Source organism: Leptinotarsa decemlineata, unplaced genomic scaffold (genome assembly GCF_025532065.1).
Source record: "Leptinotarsa decemlineata unplaced genomic scaffold, Ldec_3_MD MMD2_P_RNA_scaffold_5, whole genome shotgun sequence".
In the NCBI taxonomy this organism is placed as follows: domain Eukaryota; kingdom Metazoa; phylum Arthropoda; class Insecta; order Coleoptera; family Chrysomelidae; genus Leptinotarsa; species Leptinotarsa decemlineata.
Window position 1 is genome coordinate 1,761,292 of NW_027412532.1, and position 25,552 is coordinate 1,786,843.

At 34.7% G+C, this 25,552-nt stretch overlaps 2 protein-coding genes across 2 annotated transcripts; both read left to right on the forward strand.

Annotated features, from left to right (window-relative positions):
* Positions 1-2,220: 2,220 nt before the first annotated feature.
* LOC141479918 (uncharacterized) lies at positions 2,221-7,471 on the forward strand. Its single transcript, XM_074169206.1, has 2 exons — positions 2,221-2,325; positions 5,830-7,471. Exon 2 carries the CDS (start codon positions 5,845-5,847, stop codon positions 7,423-7,425), a length of 1,581 nt encoding a protein of 526 aa, XP_074025307.1. The 5' UTR covers positions 2,221-2,325; positions 5,830-5,844; the 3' UTR covers positions 7,426-7,471.
* Positions 7,472-16,523: 9,052 nt separating this feature from the next.
* On the forward strand, positions 16,524-19,562 carry LOC111517490 (uncharacterized). Its single transcript, XM_074169207.1, has 2 exons — positions 16,524-16,653; positions 17,870-19,562. Exon 2 carries the CDS (start codon positions 17,885-17,887, stop codon positions 19,454-19,456), a length of 1,572 nt encoding a protein of 523 aa, XP_074025308.1. The 5' UTR covers positions 16,524-16,653; positions 17,870-17,884; the 3' UTR covers positions 19,457-19,562.
* Positions 19,563-25,552: the final 5,990 nt, after the last annotated feature.

The following is a 25,552-nucleotide window of genomic DNA, read 5'->3' on the forward strand; positions in this document are numbered from 1 at the left end:
ATAACTTCCTTGATATGTCAACATTATTGCTTGATCTGTTCGCGGGCAGATGGCGCTGTACGCCATCATCATATCATTACACATTATACATCTTTATCCTGTATTTAGATATTAACTAACGAATAAAATTATCAAATATAATGTAACAGTTGATGAAAAATGAAAATCATCATTAATTACGAATTTATCATTAATTCATATTTTTTATTATTGGCATTAAACTGAAATAATTCAAATTCATTTAAGTAAATACATGCATTGAAAGATGTTCCAATCTCAACTTCAATATTCTAAAACAAAAACGCTCAGTATTCAGAACTCCATCTTTTAATATTTCAAGTTCATAGATATCGAGATTGATGCGATCACAGGATATAGAAATATAAAACAATCTCCAAATAGGCAAACTTTGCACAGATTACTTGCTGAGCATTTTACCTTTAATTCAGTGACCGGATCAAAGTTGCAATGTGAGCATATAAATCTTCATAAATATTGAGAGAGGTCAAGATCATAAACAAACAGTATTCAGATCTTCATTTGAGTATCTATTGATCATCAGCAATGCAGCACATTTCCTTCTCTTCAATCCTGCTGGGTGGCAGTAAAATGTAAGTTTTTGGTGTTTCAATATATTTTTTTTACTAACATTTGAGTGTGAGTTAGTGAAACAATCTGAATTTGATACCAATGTTGGAGAACTAGAATAAGCAGGTCTGGATCCAAATATAATTAGTTAGAGGGGCAAAATTTCCTTCACAACATCTACACGAAACAATGTGATAGTAAAATTTGATGCTATTTCATTTGCGTGATAGATTTCCAGTTTTCATTACTGGATACACACAGTCTTTATGTGCGATTTTTCTACAAAAATTCAGTTTAATGAATAGTTTCTTTGGACATACGTGAAAGCAACAAAAAGTTGATGTTTGGGCCGATTTTATTAGAAATGTTTTTGGAAATTATTTGCTGTGTTAGGGGTCACCTTTCGTCTACTCCTGCGGAAGATCTTATCAGATGAGACGCGATGTCCGCCGCAATTGCAGACGAAACATTATGACCAAAAACCTGAGAATTTGTAGACCGGCTAATAAACTCTCAAACAGTTAGACGACAAATTATCAGATTGATGCAGACAATAATCTAGTTTTACATAAGAATTTCTGTCATTTTATCTCCTTCCGTTAGTGGTGAAACAAAAAATTTCCAGTTAGATCTGACAGAGTCGTTATGAAATTCAACTCCTGTAAACTACTTTCTTTGAAGACATTCAAAAATCCGTTGTTAATTAAACACAGTCAGATGTTAATTGATGTTCTTGAAATTCGAGTACCACGCTGATCAATTCTCCCGGGAGCTTTCTTGTCATAACTAGATGGACTGACACACAGATGGCACCATTTGCCACTTCATGCTTCCTGTCATTGTTGACAAAACTATATAGTAATAATAATAATAATAATTTACATGTCCAGCATATGCGGTCTCGGCCTATATCCATCGACATAACGCGGCCCTAAGAGTGCTATATTACCATCTACGGCACTCTTACGGTATTGACGAGACACCGGTGTTGCTCTACGCTCCGGGGGATATTTAATCCGTTGTGGTGAACGAGAAGTGCCGAATTTATTGGAACTATTCGTTCCCCACCCTCAGGTTCATACAAGCTAATAAGCCTGATCATTTTTCTGGTCGATGAAATGGCAGAAGAGGTCCTACAGAATTGCCACCAAGGTCTCCGAATCTCACTCCTGTAGATTTCTTTCTATGGGGTCATTTGAAGTCTGAAGTGTATGTAGAATCAACAACATTAGAAGATTTGGGAGAGAATATCATGAGGTATTGCAGAGATTCTCAACCATGTTGGGGCGGTAATGGAAGTTGGTTTGTACCATTGAATGGAAGTTGGTGGAAACGTTTATGAAAATTTACTATAGAACATTTTTTCTTCCCATTGTCCAGTCATCTGATTTTGATTCAAGAATCAATAAAGAGTCTCTGAAGTTTTGGTCGACTTGTTTCATACAAACCGACGCCGATCATCTTATTGTTTCGCTGATTTAGCTGCCACTTCCTAAAGACTTGCATATTGCAATTATGACTGGTATCAATAACAACAATTCTGCAAAATATTTCACTAATCGATACGATTCGAAAATAATGCGGTATACCAATCAACCATCGGATGTTTTTATCCTAACTGAAACACCTGAGGGGTGGGTATTGTTTATCGGTGAAATTCAACTATAAAAAGATGTTCACGGTGGATGAGAATCAGAAGTGTCAAATTTTCGATAGAGTTTCTACTGAATACTTCAGGTGAGTACTATCTTTTACATTTATTAAAGTTAGTTGTTCCCTTCACTCAATCATTATTGGTAGTTTTTCAATAAACGATTCATGAAAAATTCATATTTTCTATTTCATATGAAAAACACTTCTGTACCTTTGATTTTGTACTTGGATTGTTGAAAAAGTGAGGCGAATGTGCGAATTTCGCGGCTACGTACATGTTTGGGAAAGCTCAATTGGTAATCCAGTTTAATTTATTTTGTAAATATATTTCGAGTTACATTAATACTTTTGAAGATGAAATCAACCATCAACAAATAAAAGACTTTTGTAATTAATTGTCTGAAACAGAAGATGTATCGTGAATATAGAGCAAACAGAGATCCAACGTTTGAGGCTTCAATTATTAAGTTTAACAAGAATATTCAAAATTTGATTCAAGATTACAGAACCCACAAATGGATTCAAATATATGAGGGGCATGAAAAGAGGGGCAAATCCTATTGGAGTGAAATATTGAAATTATCCAAATACAAAAAAGATGGAGTACATACCGAAAATAGTATAGATAACAAAGTTGAATATGAGTTACCCCCCGAAAAAGCTTACATATTTGCTAAACACTTCAAAAAAAGCTACAAAGAAAGCGTCAACTTGAACTTCGACCGCAATCATTATGAAAATGTGAGCGATTGGTACGAAAACTACTTTTCGCAGATACTCATACAAGAAAATAATACATTCAATGTAGATGAAGAAGAATATTTTGAAATCTTATATCAGGGAAAAAACTCAGCTCCAGAGCATGACTATATCACAAGAAACATGTTGAGAAAGCTGAGATTCACAAGTATATCATGAAAAGCTATGAATTTTGCCTCAAAACTCATTATATACCTGACAATTGTAAAATTGGCACAGTAATTACAATTCCAAAACCAAACAAGGATCACTCCCTTACAGACAATTATCGTCCGATTACTCTCCTGCCTGTACTTGGAAAAAACTTTGAAAAACTTTCACGAAACCGTTTACTCCAACTGAATAATGATAAAATTCCAAGCTATCAGTTTGGATTTAGACAAGGAAGATCTACTGTACATCCTCTCACGAACAACACTGAAACAACCAAGCTGAACAACAACAAAACGGCAGCGATCTTTCTGGATATGAACAAAGCATTCGATGGCATCTGGCACTGCAAACTGCATCAAACTGCATCAACTGGTTGTTCTAACTATCTAGTACATATAATCAGGAATCAGTTAATTGACAAGAAACCGAGAGCTAAAATACTGAGTAGTTTTTCAGACGAATTTATCCCAGAACAGGGAGTTCCACAGGGTTACACAGCTCTGATATTCATCATCACCAACAAGCGGATATCAACCACTTCAGGCATGAAGCATAAATTATCATGACACATGACACCGCCCTAATTGCGCACGATCAAACGCTAGACACAGTTATCAACAATTTGGAACATCTTGCAACAATAACTGGTTCAATGAATGGAGGTTCCAGCCAAACCCATCTAAGTCTCAGTTCATCATATTCAATCATCGGAACTTCTCCAACAATCACCTTTTTCCAACATATCTTACATGCTAGGTGTTACGCTTGATTCCAGACTAAATTTCAACAGCCACGTCAATAACAAAAAAAAGAAAGTTATTGCAAGAGCCGCACATTTCACAAGTAATGACAAACCCGGGAGCAGGTGCAAACATATCGACAGCAAGCCGAATATATGAACTAATCTATCGTCCACTTATTGAATAATCTCACCCACTGTTTCTCAATATCAAACAAAGGGCCTTGAAAACAATTAAAGTATCTGAAACAACGGCTGTAAGGACAATAACAAGATTAAAGCATCCCAATAACGCTAAACACAACCCTCCAAACTTTATGCTGTACCAACTCACTGGTCACTACCGTCACTTACTCAGAAGTTTGCTAGAAAAGGCGACAATGTAGAAATCATTAGAAAGCATGCTGTGACAAGAAGCCCCCATGCAAGAGTACGACATCGACACCCAACAGAAGCATTATCAACCAATGACCACTCCCCACACCGTGTGGTGAGTGATCATTGGGTCCGAGAATCATGTGCCTTGAGCAAACGCAGTGAGCGAAGAATGACAGCCTTCTGCATCTGTGTGGCTAAGATTTCTGCCTTAGTGCGGCAAGCCGGTATGATTTTAAGATTCGAGAGTAGAGAGGACATCACTCCACCAAGGACTCCAATAATCAGAACAACCATCTTGACAGAGTGATCTGGATAGAGTCTGCGGAATTCGAAGAGAAAATCTCGATATTTTATCCGTTTTTCCTCCACTTTTCTGACGATATTCGTCTCGCCAGGAGCTGAAAACTCCACGACAAATATCGTTTTGCTCTGGTGGTCGAGAAGGACCACATCAGGCTTATTAGCTTGTATGAGCCTGAGGGTGGGAAACGAATAGTTTCTATAAATAAATTATTATTTTTACTTCGAGCTGTATCGAGAATTAAGTGGCCAAAGGAAAGTTCAACTAAAAAAACGTTCATGACCTTCTGAAAGGCAAAAAACAACGTGATACCAAAATGAAGAAATACATGTAAAGTGAGTTTCAATTATATCAACGAGGTTATGTATAGCGCCATCTGCCCGCGAATAGATCAAGCAATAATGTCGATAATTCTGTTAAATACAGATTACAAACAAACTGACATACAAACAAACATACATACATGAGGCTGATATAAAGCGTGTAAAATATTGAAATTGGATATAGAACAGGTAATACGTTGGGAAAGTAGTAAAAAATTATACAGACAAAACAAATTCGAAAAATCAGGAGTATAGGTATGTAAAGTAAATTGTGGAACTTGTCCTAAGGTATATATTGGTTAAACTGGCATAACATTCAGAACATTGAATCGTCTTTTAGAAGAAAATTATATCTTCAACGGACATTTCGAAATTTTACACATAGAAAATGAAGGTTTGAAGCTATTCCATTCGGAATATATGAAAATTGATAAACTCAAAATTTAAACATTTTGCTGGATGAACCAGAAACATCTGGGAACCAGAACCTACAGTGTAGGCAGTTGGGAGAAATAATTGTTTCGGGATTATATTTCGGAATATTTATTCATTTTTTCCTGTTTTATAGAGCGCTTTAAGCAAACATTTCTAACTTTCTAGTGGGAAAGGTAACATTTACACTAGATGATTATGACACGAGTTTTAAAAAATCTAACTGATATTACACTTTAATTTTTTTATGTCAGTGTTATCTGAGAGTATCTACGATGGAGATTTTTTCCAAAACCCTCCATTTATAAACTCCGATTTGTTATATTATATTTTGAAACGTACGACTACATATTTTTTCAACAGTTACAGCAGTCGTATTGTACACATGTCCGAGCTGAGCTTCAAAAAATAAAAACTATAGAAAAACGTCACATAATTGCATGCTTTCATAACACCAATCATTTTGTTCTGTTCTGTTCCAATACAAGTAAGTGCTGTTTCAGGTACTCACGCATACAATGTTTGACTTTGGAACCGCAAAGAGATACAACATCAATTGTTTCCAAGTTCAACCAAAAGCAAACCGAATAGTTATGGAACACAATTCAGGCATTTTTCCTGAAACCAGGCCCAACTTCCGACTCTACAATATTGGCCGAGTACCAGTGAGAGCAGAGGCCAGATATGGAACTGCATTTGGGTGGTTAGGAACGATATCCGGAGCCACCGTTCAGCCCGGAGAATCACAAATTCTAGACATGGGAGGCAGATCATACTACGTCGTAGGAATTTATCTGGCTAATGACGATAGCAACTGCAGAGTCCTGGTTCACGCTGGATACATTGAAAATAGGTACCCTTTGTACGTTAATAAAGAAGGCGATTGGGATCTCAACATAGACATCAATGCATTGGCCAAAAAGCTGGTAGTATTCGGAGTCAGTCAAATACCAGACGTGGGTGTGTATTTATCTCCTTTGATAGGATTTTTCTGGCCAGACTCTAAACCCAACGTCTGGGACCAAGTCAAGGACCAAGTTGAGAAAATGATTGATACTAAAACCAACGAAGTTATCACAGGAATTCTGGGAGGCGACCTCAGGCAATACAAGGAGAGGATTATAGTGCTTAAAGAGGACATGGACAAACACAAGAACGTTTCTGCATACTACATGAATTTAGCAGAGGACCTGATAGGTTTCGAGCAGAAGTTTACATTCAAGAAAACGGATAACTCTAGGGCTGGTGAAATAAACTATCTGCTACTTCCCATGTATTCTGCGTTGGTGTCTTTGAAAATGACGCTCTACCAATTCGGTATTCTGAACCGGGAGCGAATTGGGCTCTCAGAGGACGATGTGCAGAAGCTCAAGGACTACTCGAAGAGGCTAATTCAAGGAACAGATAACGCTATTGAGTACATCACGAGCGTCTTGAATGATCGCATTGATTACCAGCTGAACACATGCAATCCTGACCACGTCTACGACGTCTTGGTTACTGTGCGGACATATTGTGGACTCAACGGTACTGAATACTTCGCTTACTGGAAGCATATATTGGAACACCCAGAATCAGAAACCAAACCTTACAATGACGCCATAACCTACTCCACAGTGTTCGGCAGGCCAACTCCTATCCAAGCCAGGCAAATTGTTCCGGAAGAGGTGCAGCAGCCGCTTCAACCAAAACTAGTCAACGGAAAACGCAATAAGATTTCAGGAGTCGATGTCTGGATATGGAGGATCAACAATGGGGATGGCCCTCCCAAAATCGGGGGACTCAAGGTCTATTTCGAGAATGGAGATACGTATGAATTGGGAAAATGGTCTGCCGAGAAACATTACGTTCAATTCAAAGGTGCTTTCTGTACAAGATTGAGTGTCTGGGGAAATGGAGCTTTGGATTACTTGGAGTTTGCACTTTCTGACGGTCGCGTTCTGGAATGTGGCACCAAAGATGACGCTCGGGGTGTCTACACAGACTTCCAACTCGAAAATCATCATATAGCTGGTATCTTCTTGGGCAATGATGTCGCAGGGTTAGGTGGTCAAGCTGCCAATATAGCAGTGTCGTATCAACTGACACCAAAGGAATGAATAGTACTTTTCGAAACGTATTTCAATAAACGATTCATCAAATGTATTTTCATATTCATTACACCTCAGTTTCAATTTGAGAAATGGTGTTTATCCGAAACACTATTCTGAAGACAGGATACAAATATTACAAACATATAATGAGAAATTAAACTCTGTTCAACTTATAGGCCAGGCGTACTATGTTGAAAAATACTGATTTTTCAGAAAAGTTCCTTACAGGGTGAACTCAACGGGAATGGGTTGGGAAGGTAGTCAGTAATGTTGGGGCAGAAATTCAACTGCTGAATGTTTGCAGGGGCGGAGGGGTGGATGTGAAAATGGGTGAAAAATGGTTTTTCGCGATTTGCGGACAAAATAATTATTTAAGAGGAAAAAGTTAAATGAGAAAGTTGTAGATAATGAAAAAATCTATAACTTTTGTACCTATACTTTTTTCACATAACCTCAAAATTTTCGAGTAAAACGCAAAAAAAACACTTTTTTCATTTTTTATTTTTCATTTGACGAAAAAAAGGCGTATCACTATGAAAATTCAAGCAATTGTACTATTTTTTATCACAAATGAGGAGCATTTTTTTTGCGATAAGTTAATTAGTTTCTGAGAAATTCGCGTTTTACGAAAAAAAAAACATTTTTTTCAATTTTTCAGTTAGTCAAAAAGGTTTCTTTTTTTTGGCCTAGACAACATTCACACCGCCAATGTTTTTCATAATTACATCAGCTTTCAGATGAAAAAATAAAAATATACTACTTTAGGCAAAAAAAAATCGTTTAAAATGCAAACAACTGAAAAATTGTTCCTGTTAATTATGTACACTCCCTAATGTACACGATTAAACTGTCGTTGGTATTAATTCGCTCTTTTCCACCTACAAATGTTAATTTGAATTTTGTAGTTCATGTCCAGAGATCAAAGCATCATAGAGGGGGTATTTATTGTTTGAATTACAAATTTTGGAGCAACAGCTGTGCTTCGAAACAATATTTGGGTATGCAGCAGGCCAAAACTTAGTGTACTCTTATAACAAAGATTCCAAGCTTTCGATAATCTTCATTATCATCATCAGGGATGCTACAATAAGGGTAAAAAACAGTCATATTCATAAAATAATAATTCAAAACAACTTATAGTGTATGTGAGGTTATATGGCAGGTCTGCCGAAAAACATTACGTTCAATTTAAAGGTGCTTTCTGTACAAGATTGAGTGTCTGGGGAAATGGAGCTTTGGATTACTTGGAGTTTGCATTTTCTGACGGCCGCGTTATGGGTTTTGGTACCACAACACAAGCATGGAATGTCCACACAGACTTCCAACTCGAAAATCATCATATAGCTGGTATCTTCTTGGGCAATGATGTCGCAGGGTTAGCTGGTCAAGCTGCCAATATAGCAGTGTCGTATCAATTGACACCAAAGGAATGAATTGTATTTTCCGAAACGTATTTAAAACTGAGTTTATAAATAATAAATCGTACATAACATGTATTATTTTATTCATTTCACCTCAGTTTGAATTTCAAAACAGTGGGTTCAATGAACCCAAAACCATCTAAATTTCACAATCACAACTTTAGTCCCAATAGAAATTCCAAAATATTACATAAAATAGATAATAAAAATTTCCTTAGACTTGACTTGTTTGAAGAGTTGGAGATTTCTAAAGAACTTTCCAACAATGATCATTGTTTGAATACTCAAGTAAATTTAAACAGAGATTTCCTTCCCCTTCATAAGAGGATTATGAATTATCAATTAATCACAGTTTATTAATATAATTTATTCAATATTTTTCCTCTACATATTCAATCAAATCCATAATGGATCACTCCTCAAGTTGGTACCATTATTTCAACATGACACTTGACACATTCTGTCTCAAGTTGTCCTTCTTCATATGATACTTTGACCGAACCACATGGCCTCAAACCTCAAAATGTATTTTCTTGGCTATAAGCCTATTTTGTTTTATATAATTCAAATATTACAAATGTACAATTCACTCATTTTGATACTTCCTGTTGCCTGACAAGTAATCTCAAACAATTTTTCCAAATTTCTTAACCTTAAAAAATGTTACAACTTCAATTATCACTAAATTCCCTTTTCAACTAGATCACTCTTTTAGGTGAGCACTAATAATGACGAAAGTCGAAAGCGCTTTGCAAGAATTTTAAAATATTATACACTTTAATACAAAACCTCTTCGATTCATTAATTCAAATAAGTGTATTCAGCTTTTCCAAATCTTTTTCTTCTAAATTGTATTCGTTGATCAAATTACACAAACTTATGATGCACTGTTTAGAACCTTCGGTGTAGTAATGAATATTACTGGAGTTTTTTCCCAATACCAAATCGTTATTTTTAACACCTTAACACGTGTTCCGATCACCAAGTGATCCTATTTAAGCTATAAAGGTAACCCATACAGGTAAACCATCCAGGCGTACCAACCATACAGGTATATTAACCTAAATTAATTTTACATTTTGACTTATCTATTATTTTACAATATACAGTGTCACACATAAAGTCCGCATCAAATGGGATTTTTTTTTGTTCATCTCTTCAAGCAACTTTTGATATCCCCATTGGGTTGTGCTTTAAAAATGATGCCAAGTGACATGCATATGACCGATTAAGTGATTTTTCTTCCCTTTCAAATTTGTCATTTTTTCCAAAAAATGTTCAGTACAAATTTAGTTTTTTTACAGTTTTTCGAAAGTTTGACCTTTGCCGATTTCTCAAATTTAGCCAAACCTCAACAAAGTTAGTGCTTTATGCCTAACTTATTTTTCCAACGCATTTTTATTACCAATTGCAATTCTAAATACAACTTATTTCGCAAAAATTTAAAACACCAGAAACAATTATGCCAAAAATTATGCAAAGTTGATACAGTTTTTAAAAACAGATAAATATTTCACTTTATTTCTACTTTTTGCGAAATAGCTTGATACATAAGCATAATTGAAAAACAAAATCAATGAAAAGTCAATAATTTATTCTTTACTGCACTTTTCAAACAGTTAAACTTTGATTTACTAATTACGAAAAATTACAATGCAATTGAACTAAGGGAAGGAATTATACCAAAGTAATTTCACATTTACTAAATATCTTTTATGAGGTATGAATGAACAAAATTACTTCAGAAATCAATTTAGATTTTGTTGCCTAGAAAACTAAACCGTAAAAAATTCTAACAAACATCTTTTAAAATAAAGTTATAATTTAAATTGAGAACACTAAATCAAATCGAAACATATGCCTAAACCATGTAAATACCAATAGAAATACAAAATAAAAAGTCACATTTCGGTGTGCCTCTCATCACGTTCAATGCAATCAATTGTCAATCTTAAAACATCTTTAACTGCATTCTTTATACTACGGGGTTTCGTGCTTGCAACACATTCTCGAATAACTGCCTCTAAATGGTTTATATCTCGAAAAGGTCTTTGCTTATACACCTTTTGTTTTAAGTAACCCCACAAGAAGAAATCTAGTGGGGTTATATCAGGAGATCTAGGCGGCCAAAAGTGTTCCATATTGCGACTGATTACTTTGCCCCTAGATATTTCCAAAAGACGCTCTCTAACCACCCTTGTAGTATGAATAGGTGCACCATCACACTGATACCACACAACATTTCTCACGTGAAGGGGCATATTGTCCAAAACTTCAGATAGTTCGGTATTCACAAAGTGTAGGTAGTCCGCAGAATTTAAATTATGTCTAAAAAAGTATGGTCCTATAATTTGATCGTTTAATATGCCACACCATACATTCGTCTCAAACGAATATTGATCTCTACATTCGATTACGAAATGTAGGTTTTCTTTTGCCCACCACCTGCAGTTTTGCGAGCTCACAACGCCATTTGAAGAGAAGGTCGCTTCATCTGTCCATAAAATTTGATAAGAAAAATGATAATTTTCTTCTTTTTCCCCTTGAAACCAAAAAGAAAAATACAAGCGCATATCGAAGTCCCTTTCTTTTAATGTATTGATAAATTTCGGTTTATAAGGCGTAAATTTATTTTTGTGTAACATACGTCGTACACTCTCTCGGTTAACATCTGTTCTATCTGCAATATCTTGAATACTTGTTTTTTATGTTCTACGACATCCAAACATATTCCAAATTCCACTTCTTCAGTATGTCTAGAAGGCTGATGTGCTTTTCTAAAATTACTCTCAACCGAGCCAGTAGATTTAAACTTAGCTATGATCCTACTAACTGTTGACTGATGAATATTTCTTGCAGGATGTCTGGCATTGAAATTATCAGCTACTTGTCGGTGACCGGTATTCTCGCCGCATATTAAAACGATTTCAATTTTCTCTTGAAAATTCAGCATTTTTAACACACTAGACAACGAATAAACTATTTCAAATCTTAAACTGGTAAACACTTTTTTGAGTTATTCAACAAATGTCATATGACAATAAAATATTTTGCTTATTCAGTTCAGTTCAATTGTTTCCACAGTACCCTTAGTTTAATTTCGTTGTAATTTTTCGTAATTAGTAAATCAAAGTTTAACTGTTTGAAAAGTGCAGTAAAGAATAAATCATTGACTTTTCATTGATATTGTTTTTTAATTATGCTTATGTATCAAGCTATTTCGCAAAAAGTAGACTTGTGCACATTGCTAATTGCACCAATCAATTTAATGCAGAGTTCAACACACTGTTAATTGACTGTTAATTGTCAGAGGTCTGGAAATGACTTCTGACTTCATGCCTTCAACTGTCAACTACGAACTGCCTTATAAAGTATTGTTCTCGTGTAGAAAGGGCTGGATCCTTGGGCCAAAACAGACTGCATTTTGTTGAATACTGTTCACACTAATATTTCTATTTCGGAGTATTTTCAGCTCAGTAGTGAAATACTAGATATTTCAACGAGTACAAAACTGTTATAAATTTATATAGATATATAATCCAACGCCCTTCGTGGTATTAGCCAGGGGAGTAGTTGTTTTCTGATAGGTGTCAGTCCATTTACCTACTCTGTAGTGAGATGAGACTGGCCTGAATGAATTGTTCTTAGATAATTTGAAATGAAATAAATAAATTCGGAACTTACTAAAATCAGGAATGAAGTTGGTTTTCTACCTACGATTTCCAATTTTTTTTATTGAATATTTAGATATCGCGGTATATCTAACATCCTCTGAATGTTTTCATCCAAGTAAGTACACCGGATATGTAGGAATAGGTTCTCAAGGTTTTCTAAATATAAAATTTGCCAATAATGTTCGTTTAATCGCAACATAGTTCGAGGTCTTTTGCCTTTATCGATGGTGTCAATGAGAATTTGAGGTGAGTGGTGTTTTTCAACAAACGAAACAACTTGTTTTTCTTATTCCGAAACACTAACAAAGATTAAAAAAAATTACTAATAATTTCAGCTATGCATTTACATTTCCTGCAATAACCTAATTCCTTGAAAATTTCACCATAGTTAATTTTTAAAGTGCATTTCTCCTTGTTCAAGACACATTTCAGCTCGTTAAATTGTTTCTCTCAACACGTTTCGTTACATTCGAGGCGTTATACTTCTAAATGCGTGTAGAATCCTTTCTTGATATTTCTAAGGCCTTTGACCGTGTATGACATGAGAGTTTGCCGGCAAAACTTCGATGCTTGTCGGATCATTTCTGTGTAAGGCTCTTCAGCTTCCTGAAAAAACGTTCCCTGCAAGTGGTCGTCGATGAATATCTCTCTAATACTTTCATCTTCAGGAATCTCCTAGCTATTTCAATAAATGGCAATACGAAATGAGTAAAAAAAATACAAAGGAATGCTGCTTGAAGCAAAAAAAAAATATTACTCGAATCAAATATTCCTTTCCAGCAATAAAAATAAGACAATCTGGAAAATTATAAACAACGGAAGATGCAATGACTTGTTCGATGCATCATCTGTTTATGAATGTTTAAGAATATTGCCACACCCGAAAATGTTTCAACTAGGAAAAAGTTAACGGTTTTGCTTATTTTTGACAGATCCCCTTTATTTTAAAAAACAAGTTCGGTTAATTATCATCAATTCATGAATACATAACAAACTCATCATGAACTGATACATTTTTACTCATACGGACATTTTTAGAGAGAAAGTGAAAATTTGCTATAAAAATTTTACCATGACTGGTGCAAAGTTTCAATCACTTGGCTATTTTCTTAAACAAACCTTTGATATGTAAAAAGCAGAGGTAATTAAAAAAAATGCAAATAATTTCGATAGAACTATTATTATTATTATGAATTTTAAACAACAATAATATTATAGAAAATACAAATGGGTGCAAAAAATTACTTATTGATCTAAATGAGGTGGTCAAACACTTATAGCCTACATTTCAGTATGTCATCCTCCACGTTCAATACAAATTATGAACCTTCTACTAACATCTGTAACTGCATTTTTAATAAATCGAGGATTTATATTTGCACAGCACTCGCGAGTGGTATTTTCCAGATGTTGTATGTCAGTAAATGGTCTACTTCGGTACACTTTTTGTTTCAGGTAACCCCACAAGAAAAAGTCTAAAGGCGTTAAGTCGGGTGATCTAGGTGGCCAATAATGTTCCCAGTTACGTCCAATAACTTTGCCTCTGAACATTTGTTGGAGGGACTGTTTTACAGCAACCGTATGATGTATTGGTGCGCCATCAAGCTGATACCATAGGTCGTATTTAATATTTAAAGGCATATTATCTAAAACTTCACTAACCTCATTATTTAAAAGGTTGAGATAACCGACGGATGATACATTTTCCCTAAAGAAAAATGGCCCAATTATTTGGTCGTTAAGTATCCCACACCATGCATTAGTTTCAAAGGAATACTGATCACCACATTCAACTGTGAAATTGGGATTTTCTTGGGCCCACCATCGGCAATTTTGAGAACTTACCGTTCCATTTGAAGAGAACGTTGCCTCATCTGTCCATAAAATTGTATACGGAAACTTTACATTTTCTTCTCTCTCTCCTTGAAACCAGAATGAAAACCCCAAACGGACATCAAAATCTCGTTCTTTTAATGTGTTAATAAATTTTGGCGTGTAAGGCCGAAATCTGTTCTTTAATAACATTTTTCTACACTTTCTCTCTTGTTATCGGTATTTTTTATAATATCGGTTATGCTCGTTTGCCCGTGTTCAATACCTTCTAAACAAATGTTAAGTTGGGCCTCCTCATCATATTTACTTGGAGTGTGCTTTTTCTTAAATTGATTTGCTACGGATCCTGTTTCTCTGAATTTCGACATTATCTTTGACACAGTAGTATGTACAGACAGTACATTTTTTCCTGGATGCCGTTCATTGAAAATGTTAGCTGCTTGCCGGTATGGTGTATTCTCACCACATATCAAAACTATTTCTATTCTTTCCTGAAGAGACCACATTATTGCAACAATAACTGTTAAAAATTTGACAAGTAAATCAACAACTTGATACTACCATAGCATGCATTTTGTTTGTCAAAACCTACTTAAACATTTTATTCAATGTGATTAAGCATCCTTACCGCCCCAGTTAGTGTTTATAAATAATCTGTAAATACTGAATATTGAAATATTGATGTAATTTCAACTCTAGTAATTTTATTAATACTTATTGTAGTTTTTGAGTTGTCTGCTTTTTTAAAATTGAAGGTACTGACTCGACTTGACGCCTTTAGACTTTTTCTTGTGGGGTTAACTGAAACAAAAAGTTTACCGAAGTAGACCATTTACTGACATACAACATCTGGAAAATACCATTCGCGAGTGCTGTGCAAATATAAATCCCCGATTCATTAAAAATGCAGTTACAGATGTCAGTAGAAGTACCATAATTTGTATTGAACGTGGAGGATGACATACTGAAATGTAGGCTATAAGTGTTTGACAACCTCATTTAGATCAATAAGTAATTTTTTGTACCCATTTGTATTTTCTATAATATTATTGTTGTTTAAAATTAATAATGATAACAATAATAGTTCTATCGAAATTATTTGCATTTTTTTAGTTACCTCTGCTTTTTCGAAATCAAAGGTTTGTTTAAGAAAATAGCCAAGTGATTGAAACTTTGCACCAGTCATGTTAAAATTTTTATAGCAAATATTTAATTTCTCTCTAAAAATGTCCGTATGAGTGAAAATTTATCAGGAAAGTTAAATTCCATGATGAGTTTGCTATGTATACATGAATTGATGACAATTAACCGAACTTGTTTTTTAAAATAAAGGGGATATCTGTCAAAAATGAGCAAAACGTTAACTTTATCACAGTTGCATAAAATTTGGCATATGGATATGAAATTGCCGTAGACACAACTTTTGCAAGTAACTTTTTGTTAAATTCGATCTAGAAATGCACTTTTTCAATTAAAAAAAAAAGTTGAATTTGACAAACACTGAATGTCAGTGGGTCGCAGTTGGCCGCATCATTTTGAGTTGAATTTGAAGCACAAACAAGTGCCGAAGTTAAACTTCATTGAAACTTCGAAAAAAAAGTTTCCCATATGGTGCACACTTCAATGGTGACACTGTATGTACTCTGTAATAATAGCATTTCCTGTAACTGGGTACTCCTGTTGGAAATAAATCGTTTTCTTTTTTTTTATGATACGATGACCGGCCACTATTATGAGGCACCCAGAACTGGGAGTAAATAGAGCAAATTCAAAGTCTTCTTACTCTACATACTATTTTCTATCAAACAGGTAACTTGATATTTGTTTTACCAAACTTGATTACAATCAAATTCTGATAGACGCTTGAGAAGAATGAAGAAATCGCATTCATCGAAAGCTTTTTGCATGTTTGTATAAATGACGTTGACCTGCAATTTCCTATCAGGAGCTTCTGATTCACATCGTGAAAGACATGCAATGTTGGTTGTACACGACTTGTTTCAAACAAACCCATGCTGATCATCTGATTGTTTCGCTGATTTAGCGCCCATTTCCTAAAGACTTGCATATTGTTCGATTACAACTATGACTGATATCAATAACAACAATCCTGCAAAATATTCCACTAATCAGGTGATTCGAAAATATTGCGGTTTACCAACCAACCTTCGAATGTTTTTATCCTAACAGAAACACCTGAGGGGTGGGTATTGTTTATCGGTGAAATTTAACTATAAAAAGCTGCTCACGGTGGATGAGAATCAGAAGTGTCCAATTTTCGATAGAGTTTCTACTGAATACTTCAGGTAAGTCCTATCTTTTCAATTCATAGAAGTTAGTTGTTCCCTTCACTCATTCATTATTGGGTTCATGAAAAATTCAATTGAATATTATTGTCTCCTTCAATACCTTTTATTTTTTCAACTCTCTGATACTGACATGAATTACAGTTGTCAAATTCTCACGTTACTTTTGCTTTCACATATGCAAAACGCATTATTGATTTTGTACGTGGACTGTATAACTCTGAGTACAAGTATTCACCCGAAGATGATTGTGGATATTAACAATCGAAACGTCAACTTTCATTTCATATTTTGTTCGAATTTTCAATTTTTTGCTTGAATTTTATTTCATTGTAATTCCATTTCAGGGTTTTTTGCTTAATATAAATGTTATTTCCAGCTATTCATTTTGATTGTATTGGTCCTTTCAGGTATTTCAAATCATTTTTTATCATATTACACAATGAAAGTCCGAACTAATGAAATTCAGACAAAGGACGGCAGCAAACTAATTGAAATTGATTATTGGTTCCAAGCCACCAAATATTTGCGATCTCCTTAAAAACCTTGGGTTATTTAAAAACTACGAGTGGTATTTCGTTAATCATATCATTCAAAAACGAAAACTATGTTCTAAAAGTCATATAACTGCATCAAAATAAACTGGGCATGAAACAAAAAAAATTGTGATTTTCTAATTATTGCCGCATTTCAACTAATACAATAGTAGTCCGTTTTTTAGGGAGTTGGAAATGTAATATACACACTGTGAAGTATGGAAATTACATTTCTTCTGACTCTTCAATAGAGTGCTTGAAGCAATGACTTTTAAACTCTCTAGAAAGAGAGGCAACATTCACTGCAGATAATTACAACTTGAACTTAAAAAAAAAATGTACTGATAAGGCACTTTTTTCTCATGTCAAGTGATGTAAGCTGAGAATATCTAGGATAGAGACTTTTTCTAAAACACTTAATTCAAGAACCCCGATTCATTTTTTCTGCTGTCAACTCATAGATAGACAAGCACTCTAGAAGTAAAATAACAAAAATAACTATGACAAATCCTATTCCAAAACGCTCGATTGCATGTTTTTTCAACAGTTGCAGCGGTTGAATTGCACGCATGTCTGTACTAAGCTTCACATCATAAGACTATGGATAGGCGTCTGATAATTGCATGTAACTGCAATCACTTTATTTTCTGTGATTTCAATACAAGTACGTTTTGTTTCAGGTACTAACGTGAACAATGGCATCCAATCAAAGATACTACATGGGTGGTCACGAAGTTAAACCAAAGTCTAACAGAATCGCTTTGGAACACAGTTCAGGCATATTTCCATCGGTAAGAAGAAATTTCCGAATCTACAATTATGGCCGGGTACCAGTGAAAGCAGTGGCCAAATACGGAACTGCAGCGCAATGGATAGGATCGGTAACTGGAACAACAGTCGAGCCCGGAGAAGAAAAAATTCTGGACATGCACAACAGACCATACTACGTCACAGGAGTTTATCTGGAGAACGAAAACAGCAAATCCAGAGCCCTGGTTCATGTTGGATACCAGGGCAATCGCTACTCTTGGTACACGCATAAAGAACGCGGTTGGGATCTGAATATAGACATTAATGAAGTAGCCAAAACACTGGTTGAATTCGGAGTCGGGAAAATACCAGTCGTTGGAGAGTTTTTAGCCCCCTTGATAGGATTCTTCTGGCCAGAATCTGAACCCAGCGTCTGGGACCAAGTCAAGGATCAAGTCGAAGAAATGATTGATACCAAAACCAATGACGTTATCACAGGAATTCTGGGAGGCAACCTCAGACACCTCAAAGAAAGGATTCATGTGCTCAAAATGGACTTGGACAGACACAAGAACGTTTCTGGACACTTCATGAATATAGCAGAGGACATGATAGGTTTCGAGCATAAGTTTATGTTCAGAAGTGAGGATAATGCTAGGGCTGGTGAAATAAACTACCTGTTACTGCCCATGTATTCTTCGTTGGTGACCCTGAGAATGACTTTACACCAATTCGGTATTTTGAACCATGAGCAAATTGGGCTTTCAGAAGAAAATGTGCAGAGGCTCAAGGACTACTCGAAGAGACTGATCCAAGGACCAGATGGCGCTATCAAGCACATCACTAGCGTATTGAATGAGCGCATCAATAACCAGCTGAACACATGCATTCCTGACCACGTGTACGATGCTCTGGTCACTGTACGGACGTACTGTGGACTCAACGGAACTGAATACATCGCTTACTGGAATCATCTCTTGGAACACCCGGAATCGACAACAAAGCCTTACAATGACGCTATAACTTACTCCACCATGTTCGGCTGCCCAACTCCTATCCAAGCCAGGCAAATGGTTCTCGAAGAGGTGCAACAGCCACTTCAACCGAAGCTGATCAACGGAAAACGCAATAAGATTACAGGGATCGATGTCTGGATATGGAGGAAAAACAATAGAGGTGCCCCTCCCAAAATCGGGGGACTCAAGATCTATTTTGAAAATGGTGATTCGCATGAGTTGGGAAAATGGTCTGCTGAGAAACATTACGTCGAATTCAAAGGTGCTTTCTGTACAAGATTGAGTGTCTGGGGTAATGGAGCTTTGGATTACTTGGAGTTTGCACTTTCTGACGGCCGAGTTGTGGGATATGGCACCAAAAATGACGCTAGGGGTGTCCACACAGACTTTCAACTGGAAAATCATCACATCGCTGGTATATACGTGGGCGACGATACGGCAGGGCTAGGTGGTCAAGCTGCCAATATATCAGTGTCGTATCAATTGACACCGAAGGAATGATTAGTAGCCCTTCTTCAAGTAGGCCCACTTACTGATATGTTAATGGCATTTCTCGAAAAGTATTCAAAACTAAGTTTATGTAATAATAAATGATTTATAAAATGTATCTTTTTATTCATTTCTCCCTAGTTTCAATTTGAGAAATTGTTTCAATTCAAAATACTTCTCCAAAGGCAAGCTACAGATATAATGGACATATAATGAAAAACCAACCTATACCAGTTTCAACTGTTGCTGCATTTGATTTTGCAAATGTGCACCTCCTGCTAAGAGTAGTTTTGTATTGTTAAATTCTCCTTCAGTTAGATTTTCCAGATAGATGTTTAGAATTGAAACAATCTTTAGTTACATACACCAGATACAAGAACACTATTTTCGAAGCAGTTCTTTTGTGTGAAAGAAGTATTTGTGTTAAATAGCTTTTTGATACTTTTGTGATTGACCAAACTTTCAGAAAATGAGAATTTTTGTTTTCAAATCTCAACGGTTGAAGAAAAATTCTAACCACCTAGTGTCGAAATTGATTGTCTCTGAAACAGTCTGTTGTGAATAATTCATATTTTTGGAGAATATTATTCATTTAGCGAGAGGCCAGTTCACCAAATTTCTAGAATTTGAGGAACTTAATATACAGGGGGTAACATAATTACGTTAAAATATTCAAGTCGCGTATTCCCAAGACAATTTTAAAAAAAAAAGTTTATATGAACTTGTGTCCGGAGATACGGGGTGTTGAAATTTAATTTTTTGTACGCTTTCTGAAAATCCTGCAAAAAATAAGTTATTTGCACGAAATTCGGTACCCGGAGTTTTTTTGACGTGGGAAATCATATTTATTTATTTATTTATTTATTTATTATTTGTTCAATTACAATGAAGTAAAATGCCCAGATGAGCGTAGAACATGTCAGTGTAATAAATATACAGTTAAAAACATTTAAAAATTAAAATCAATTAAATGTGAGACATTTCAGCAGGTAAAATCTGAAGGGATGGTATCTTTAAAATATTCATCAGTTGAGTAGTATGCTCTATTTAGAAGAAAGTTTTTAAGTTTATTTTTGAGTGTTGTTTTAGAGAGGCTTTTTAGTGCATTTGGAAGTTTGTTATAGATTTTTATTAGAGTATACGGTATATTTTTCTGAATAAAAGTAAAATTAGGAATATTAGTAACCAAATCTGCTTTATTTCTTGTTGGGTAGATGTGTGCTTTATCAAAGTCGTTAAAAAGCTTTGGATTGCTTTTAATAAACATTATGCTGTCGAGAATATACTGACTGTATAGGGTTAGTACTTTCTTTTCTATGAATAAAGGTTTACAGCTATCAGTTTGTTTGGATTTATGAATAATTCTAAGGCAACGTTTTTGAAGTGAAAAAATTTTTTTAACGTTCACAGATGCACCCCAAAAAATTAAGCCGTATTTAAGTCTTGAGTGGACTTGTGCATAATAGACAGACATTGACGCTTGAACATTTATTGTTTTAGTGATGACTCTTAGGGCATAGCAATGCCTTGCAACATTTTCTGACAAAGTATCCAGATGAGATTTCCAATCTAGTCTAAAATCTAGCTCAATTCCCAGGAATTTTGATCTTTTACTAGTTGTTATTGTTGATTTACCATCCGAAAAAGTATAATCATTTTCAGCTGACTGTGAGAATTTGATTGCCTGTGTTTTATTAGGGTTCAGCTTTAGGTGATTTTGTGCAAACCAAGCTTCCAGGGTACTTAAAGCATTGAACACATTTCTTTCCAAGTCATCTCCATTTTGTTCTTCAAGGATAACGGTTGTGTCATCAGCAAATTGTATAGTGTTTAGGTTGTTGTCCATTTGTAGTTCATTGGTATAGAGAATGTACAGCAATGGACCTAGAATTGATCCTTGTGGTACCCCTCTAATTATTGTTAGTTCATCAGACCTTATAACCTCATTTGTGATGTGACATTTTTCGACCACGTACTGTTTTCTATTATATAAGTATGATTCTATCAAGTTAGCTGAGGTTCCCCTGATTCCATAAGCCTCAAGTTTATTTAGCAATGTTTTATGATTGACATTGTCAAAAGCTTTTGAAAGATCTAAGTTAATCATTAAGCTATGTTTCTTGTTGTTTTGACTATTTATGACTGAACATAAAGCTTGATAAATTGCTCTTGTTGTCGATTTACCCTTTCGAAAACCGTTTTGTGTATCACTTAATAGTTCGAATGTTTCAAGGTAGGATATAAGACGATTATATATGATTCTTTCAAAAATCTTACTAATATTTGATAATAATGCTATAGGTCTGTAATTTTTTATTTGATCCTTGTCACCCTTTTTGAAGATTGCTTTTATATGAGCTATTTTTAATTTGTCAGGAAATATTCCTTTATTAAGCATCATGTTTATAATAATTGCTAGGGGTGTTGATAGTTCACGTGCAACATATTTCAAGAGTTTTACCGGGATTTCGTCATAGCCAACCGATTTTAGATTTTTCAGTGACATTATTGTAGAGATTACTTCATGTTCAGTTGTTGGTGCAAGAAATAGGGTTATATTTATTGGATGTAAACTTGTATGTTCATTTGTTGTCATGACGATAGACTCAGAACATTGATTTATATAGAAGCTATTTACTTTGTTTAAGATTAATTTTTTATCTTTTTCTTCTTTATCAATATTTCTTAAAATTGAAACATTCTTCTTTTCTGTTTTCCCTGTGTACTTTTGTACCAATGTCCACACTGCTTTCCCTTTATTGGTAGCGTTATTAATAAACTGGTTGTCACACAATTTTTTTGACTCTCTAATCACTTTTTTAAGTATTTTGCAATATTTATGTAAATAGTCTTGTGAAATTTTTCCTTGGAGTTTCATCTGATAAAGTTTTCTTTTATTTTTGCAGGATATTTTAATGCTCCTGGTCATCCAGCTTTTACAGTCTTTAACATTTCTCGAGCATTTTTTCAGCCTGAAAATAATGTTAACTAGATTTTTGATTAGGTCATAAAATATGCCATATGCTATGTTTGGGTCGTCGGTAGAAAGTATTTCGACATAATTACGTATTAATTTTCATGTAACATCTAGAGGACGCTGCCTACGCTATCATTATTTATTTCAAATTGCCCTAACTTTTTTGACAGTAAACTTTTGGTACTTTACATGAAAAAACCTAATACCCACAACTTTTCAAAGTAGAAAAGCTACACCTCCTCAACAACGCTGGAGATGATCGTTTTTGAGATATTTACAATTTTCAATATCGATGCATATCACTTTAAAACCAAATTTGATTTCAATAATTTTTGTCACTCTCCGCTTGCAAATTAAGTTAATTAAATCGAGTAGGCTATGAAAGTTTGTTCATAGAAATAGAAGTTCACTGTCACATTTTTAACTATTAATTGACAAATTCACAGTTCGGAGTTTATTAAGTGATTTTTGGGTACCATGCCCGAATTTACGAATGCTGAAACGGCTGATATGGTTTTTGCATACGGCTTGGCTGACGGAAATTCAAGCGAGGCCAGACGCATCTATCAAAAAAGGTATATCCAACGCGTGACTCCTTGTGCAGCGACATTTGCGAGTCTTTTCCGGCGACTTTCCGAATCTGGAAGCTTTGAAACAAATTCTGCAGTAGGACGGCTACAGAGTACAATAACTGTAGAATTGGAGGAGGCGGTTTTCGATGAAATTATTTAACATGAAGTTGGACTCTATTTTCTCCCCTTACTTCTGAATGGAGATCTTTACCTACATTTTTTTGAACACGAGCTTCCCAACTTCGGGTAGATGTTCCCATTGGTCTCCGAAATCACTCTAGGTTTATGCACGATGGAGCTCCTGCTCATTTTAGTGTGATAGCAAGAAATTTTTCAGACGTAGCATGTCCCCAACGATGGATAGGAAGAGGAGGGACTGAGCATTAGCCCCCGAGGTCACCGGACCTCAATCCCGTCGATTTTCCCTTTTGGGGACACCTAAAATCACTAGTTTATGCTAGCCCCATTGAAAACGAGGAAATGTTGAGGGGTGCGAAACGATAAGAAACACTCCGGGCATTTTTCAACGGGTGCGGAATTGTCTGATGACGAGAACAGAAGCTTGTATTACTGTTGGGGGTCGTCACTTTGAACAGTTGTTGTAATAGTTGTTTCGTTTAATTTTTATATCTTTATTTTCCTAATAAATAACATAGTACTTCTCCGAATTTTTTTTTACAAACTCCGAAATGTAGCACTTTCTAATTGAAAACGATCACCTCCAGCGTTGTTGAGGAGGTGTACCTTTCTTACTTGGAAAAGGTGTGGGAATTAGGTTTTTAGATGAAAAGTTCCGAAAGCTTACTGTAAAAAAAGTTAGGGCAATTTGAAATAAATAATGACAGCGTACGCAGCGCCCTCCAGATGAAAATTAATACGAAATTATGATTTCCCACGTCAAAAAAACCCCGGATAAAGAATTTCGTGCAAATAACTTATTTTTTGCGACAGTTATTTTCAGAAAGCGAACAAAAAAAATCAATTTCAACGCCCCCTACCTCCGAAACGAAGCATTTTCGGATACAAGTTCATATAGACTTTTTTTCTTAAAATTGTCTCAGGAATACGTCACTTGAATATCTCAACGTACTTATGTTACACCCTGTATAAGTGTTGATGATATTTTTAAACAAATATGTACACAACTATGTTGATACGAAATTTCGGCGTTGAACTATAGCGAATGTTCTAACTTTACTTTTTTGTAGGTGTTTTCATACTCACATTTTATATTTTTATACTTACATTTGTATTTATTTTTCACAAGCTTTGTCCACAAAATTTATTCTTAAGGACAATAAAGTATATCATTATTATTATTGATTTACATGAAAATAAAATACTTTTAGAAGGAGTAATTTCCTATAAACATTGAATTTTACGAAAATATGGAATTGAAAGAGATCTTTCATAGGACAGCTACACAATTTATTGTGTAAAGATTAGGAAGTACAAATGCAGAAAGTTTTTCTCCCAAAAACTAGCCTCTAAAAAATATTTCCTTTCAATTTAATTTTTAAACTGTTGTCAATTTTTCCTTTCCAAAAATAATTGGCGTTTGTTTATAGATACAGTGAAAAAAACAAACTCGTACTAGTATTTTCTACAATATATCTTTTCTTCTTTGATCAATGCAAAATCAGATTTTTTTAGCGGACTTCCAAATGAATATGTATACAATCATTTTATTTTTTAACGACTGTTTTTTGAGTATTTGTTACTTTCCACAATCTGATGAAGAACTCTATACAAGTGTAGAAGGGAAAGTTACTGCGTAAAATCAAAGTATTTTTCACAAAGAAAAATCTTCTATTTATCAGTAACTTATCGTATCTAACAATTTTGCCTATCAAAAAAAATGTTAAGAAATAATGTAATACCTACTTATCTCAACGTTTTGGGGGCCAAAATCTGCCTCCGTCTTCAGAAATGGAAGAAAAATTCTAATATATTGGCAGTTATTCCTTTTTGATTATTTATTTCTTTACTTCTTCGACAGATGTTACTCCTTTGACATCTTCGACAGATGTCGTTGTTCTAATATATTGGCAGTTAGTCCTTTTTGATTATTTATTTCTTTACTCCTTTGACATCTGTCGAAGAAGTGAAGAAATCAATAATCAAAAAGGAGTAACTGCCAATATATTAGAATTTTTTTGTCCATTTCTGAAGAAATCTGTCGAAGATGTCAAAGGAGTAACATCTGTCGAAGAAGTGAAGAAATAATCAAAAAGAAATAACTGCCAATATATTAGATTTTTTTTCATTTCTGAAGATGGAGGCAGATTTTGGCCTCCGCAACGTTAAGATAAGTATTGCAATATTTCTTAACAATGTTTTCGATAGGCAAAATTGTTAAATACGACAAGTTACTGATAAAAAGAAGATTATTCTTTGTGAAAAATACTTTGATTTTACGCAGTAACTTATCGGGGTAAACTAAAAAGTTTGCTCTTCTACACTCGTATAAAGTTCTCCATTATAATTTTTTTATATTTTTCAGATTGTCCAAGGTAATAAATACCCAAAACATTCCTTAAAACTCATTTTCCTCCACAA

Bases quoted from the DNA above. Each gene is read 5' to 3' on its own strand.
- LOC141479918 (XM_074169206.1), top strand. From the start codon at position 5,845: ATGTTTGACTTTGGAACCGCAAAGAGATACAACATCAATTGTTTCCAA.
- LOC111517490 (XM_074169207.1), top strand. From the start codon at position 17,885: ATGGCATCCAATCAAAGATACTACATGGGTGGTCACGAAGTTAAACCA.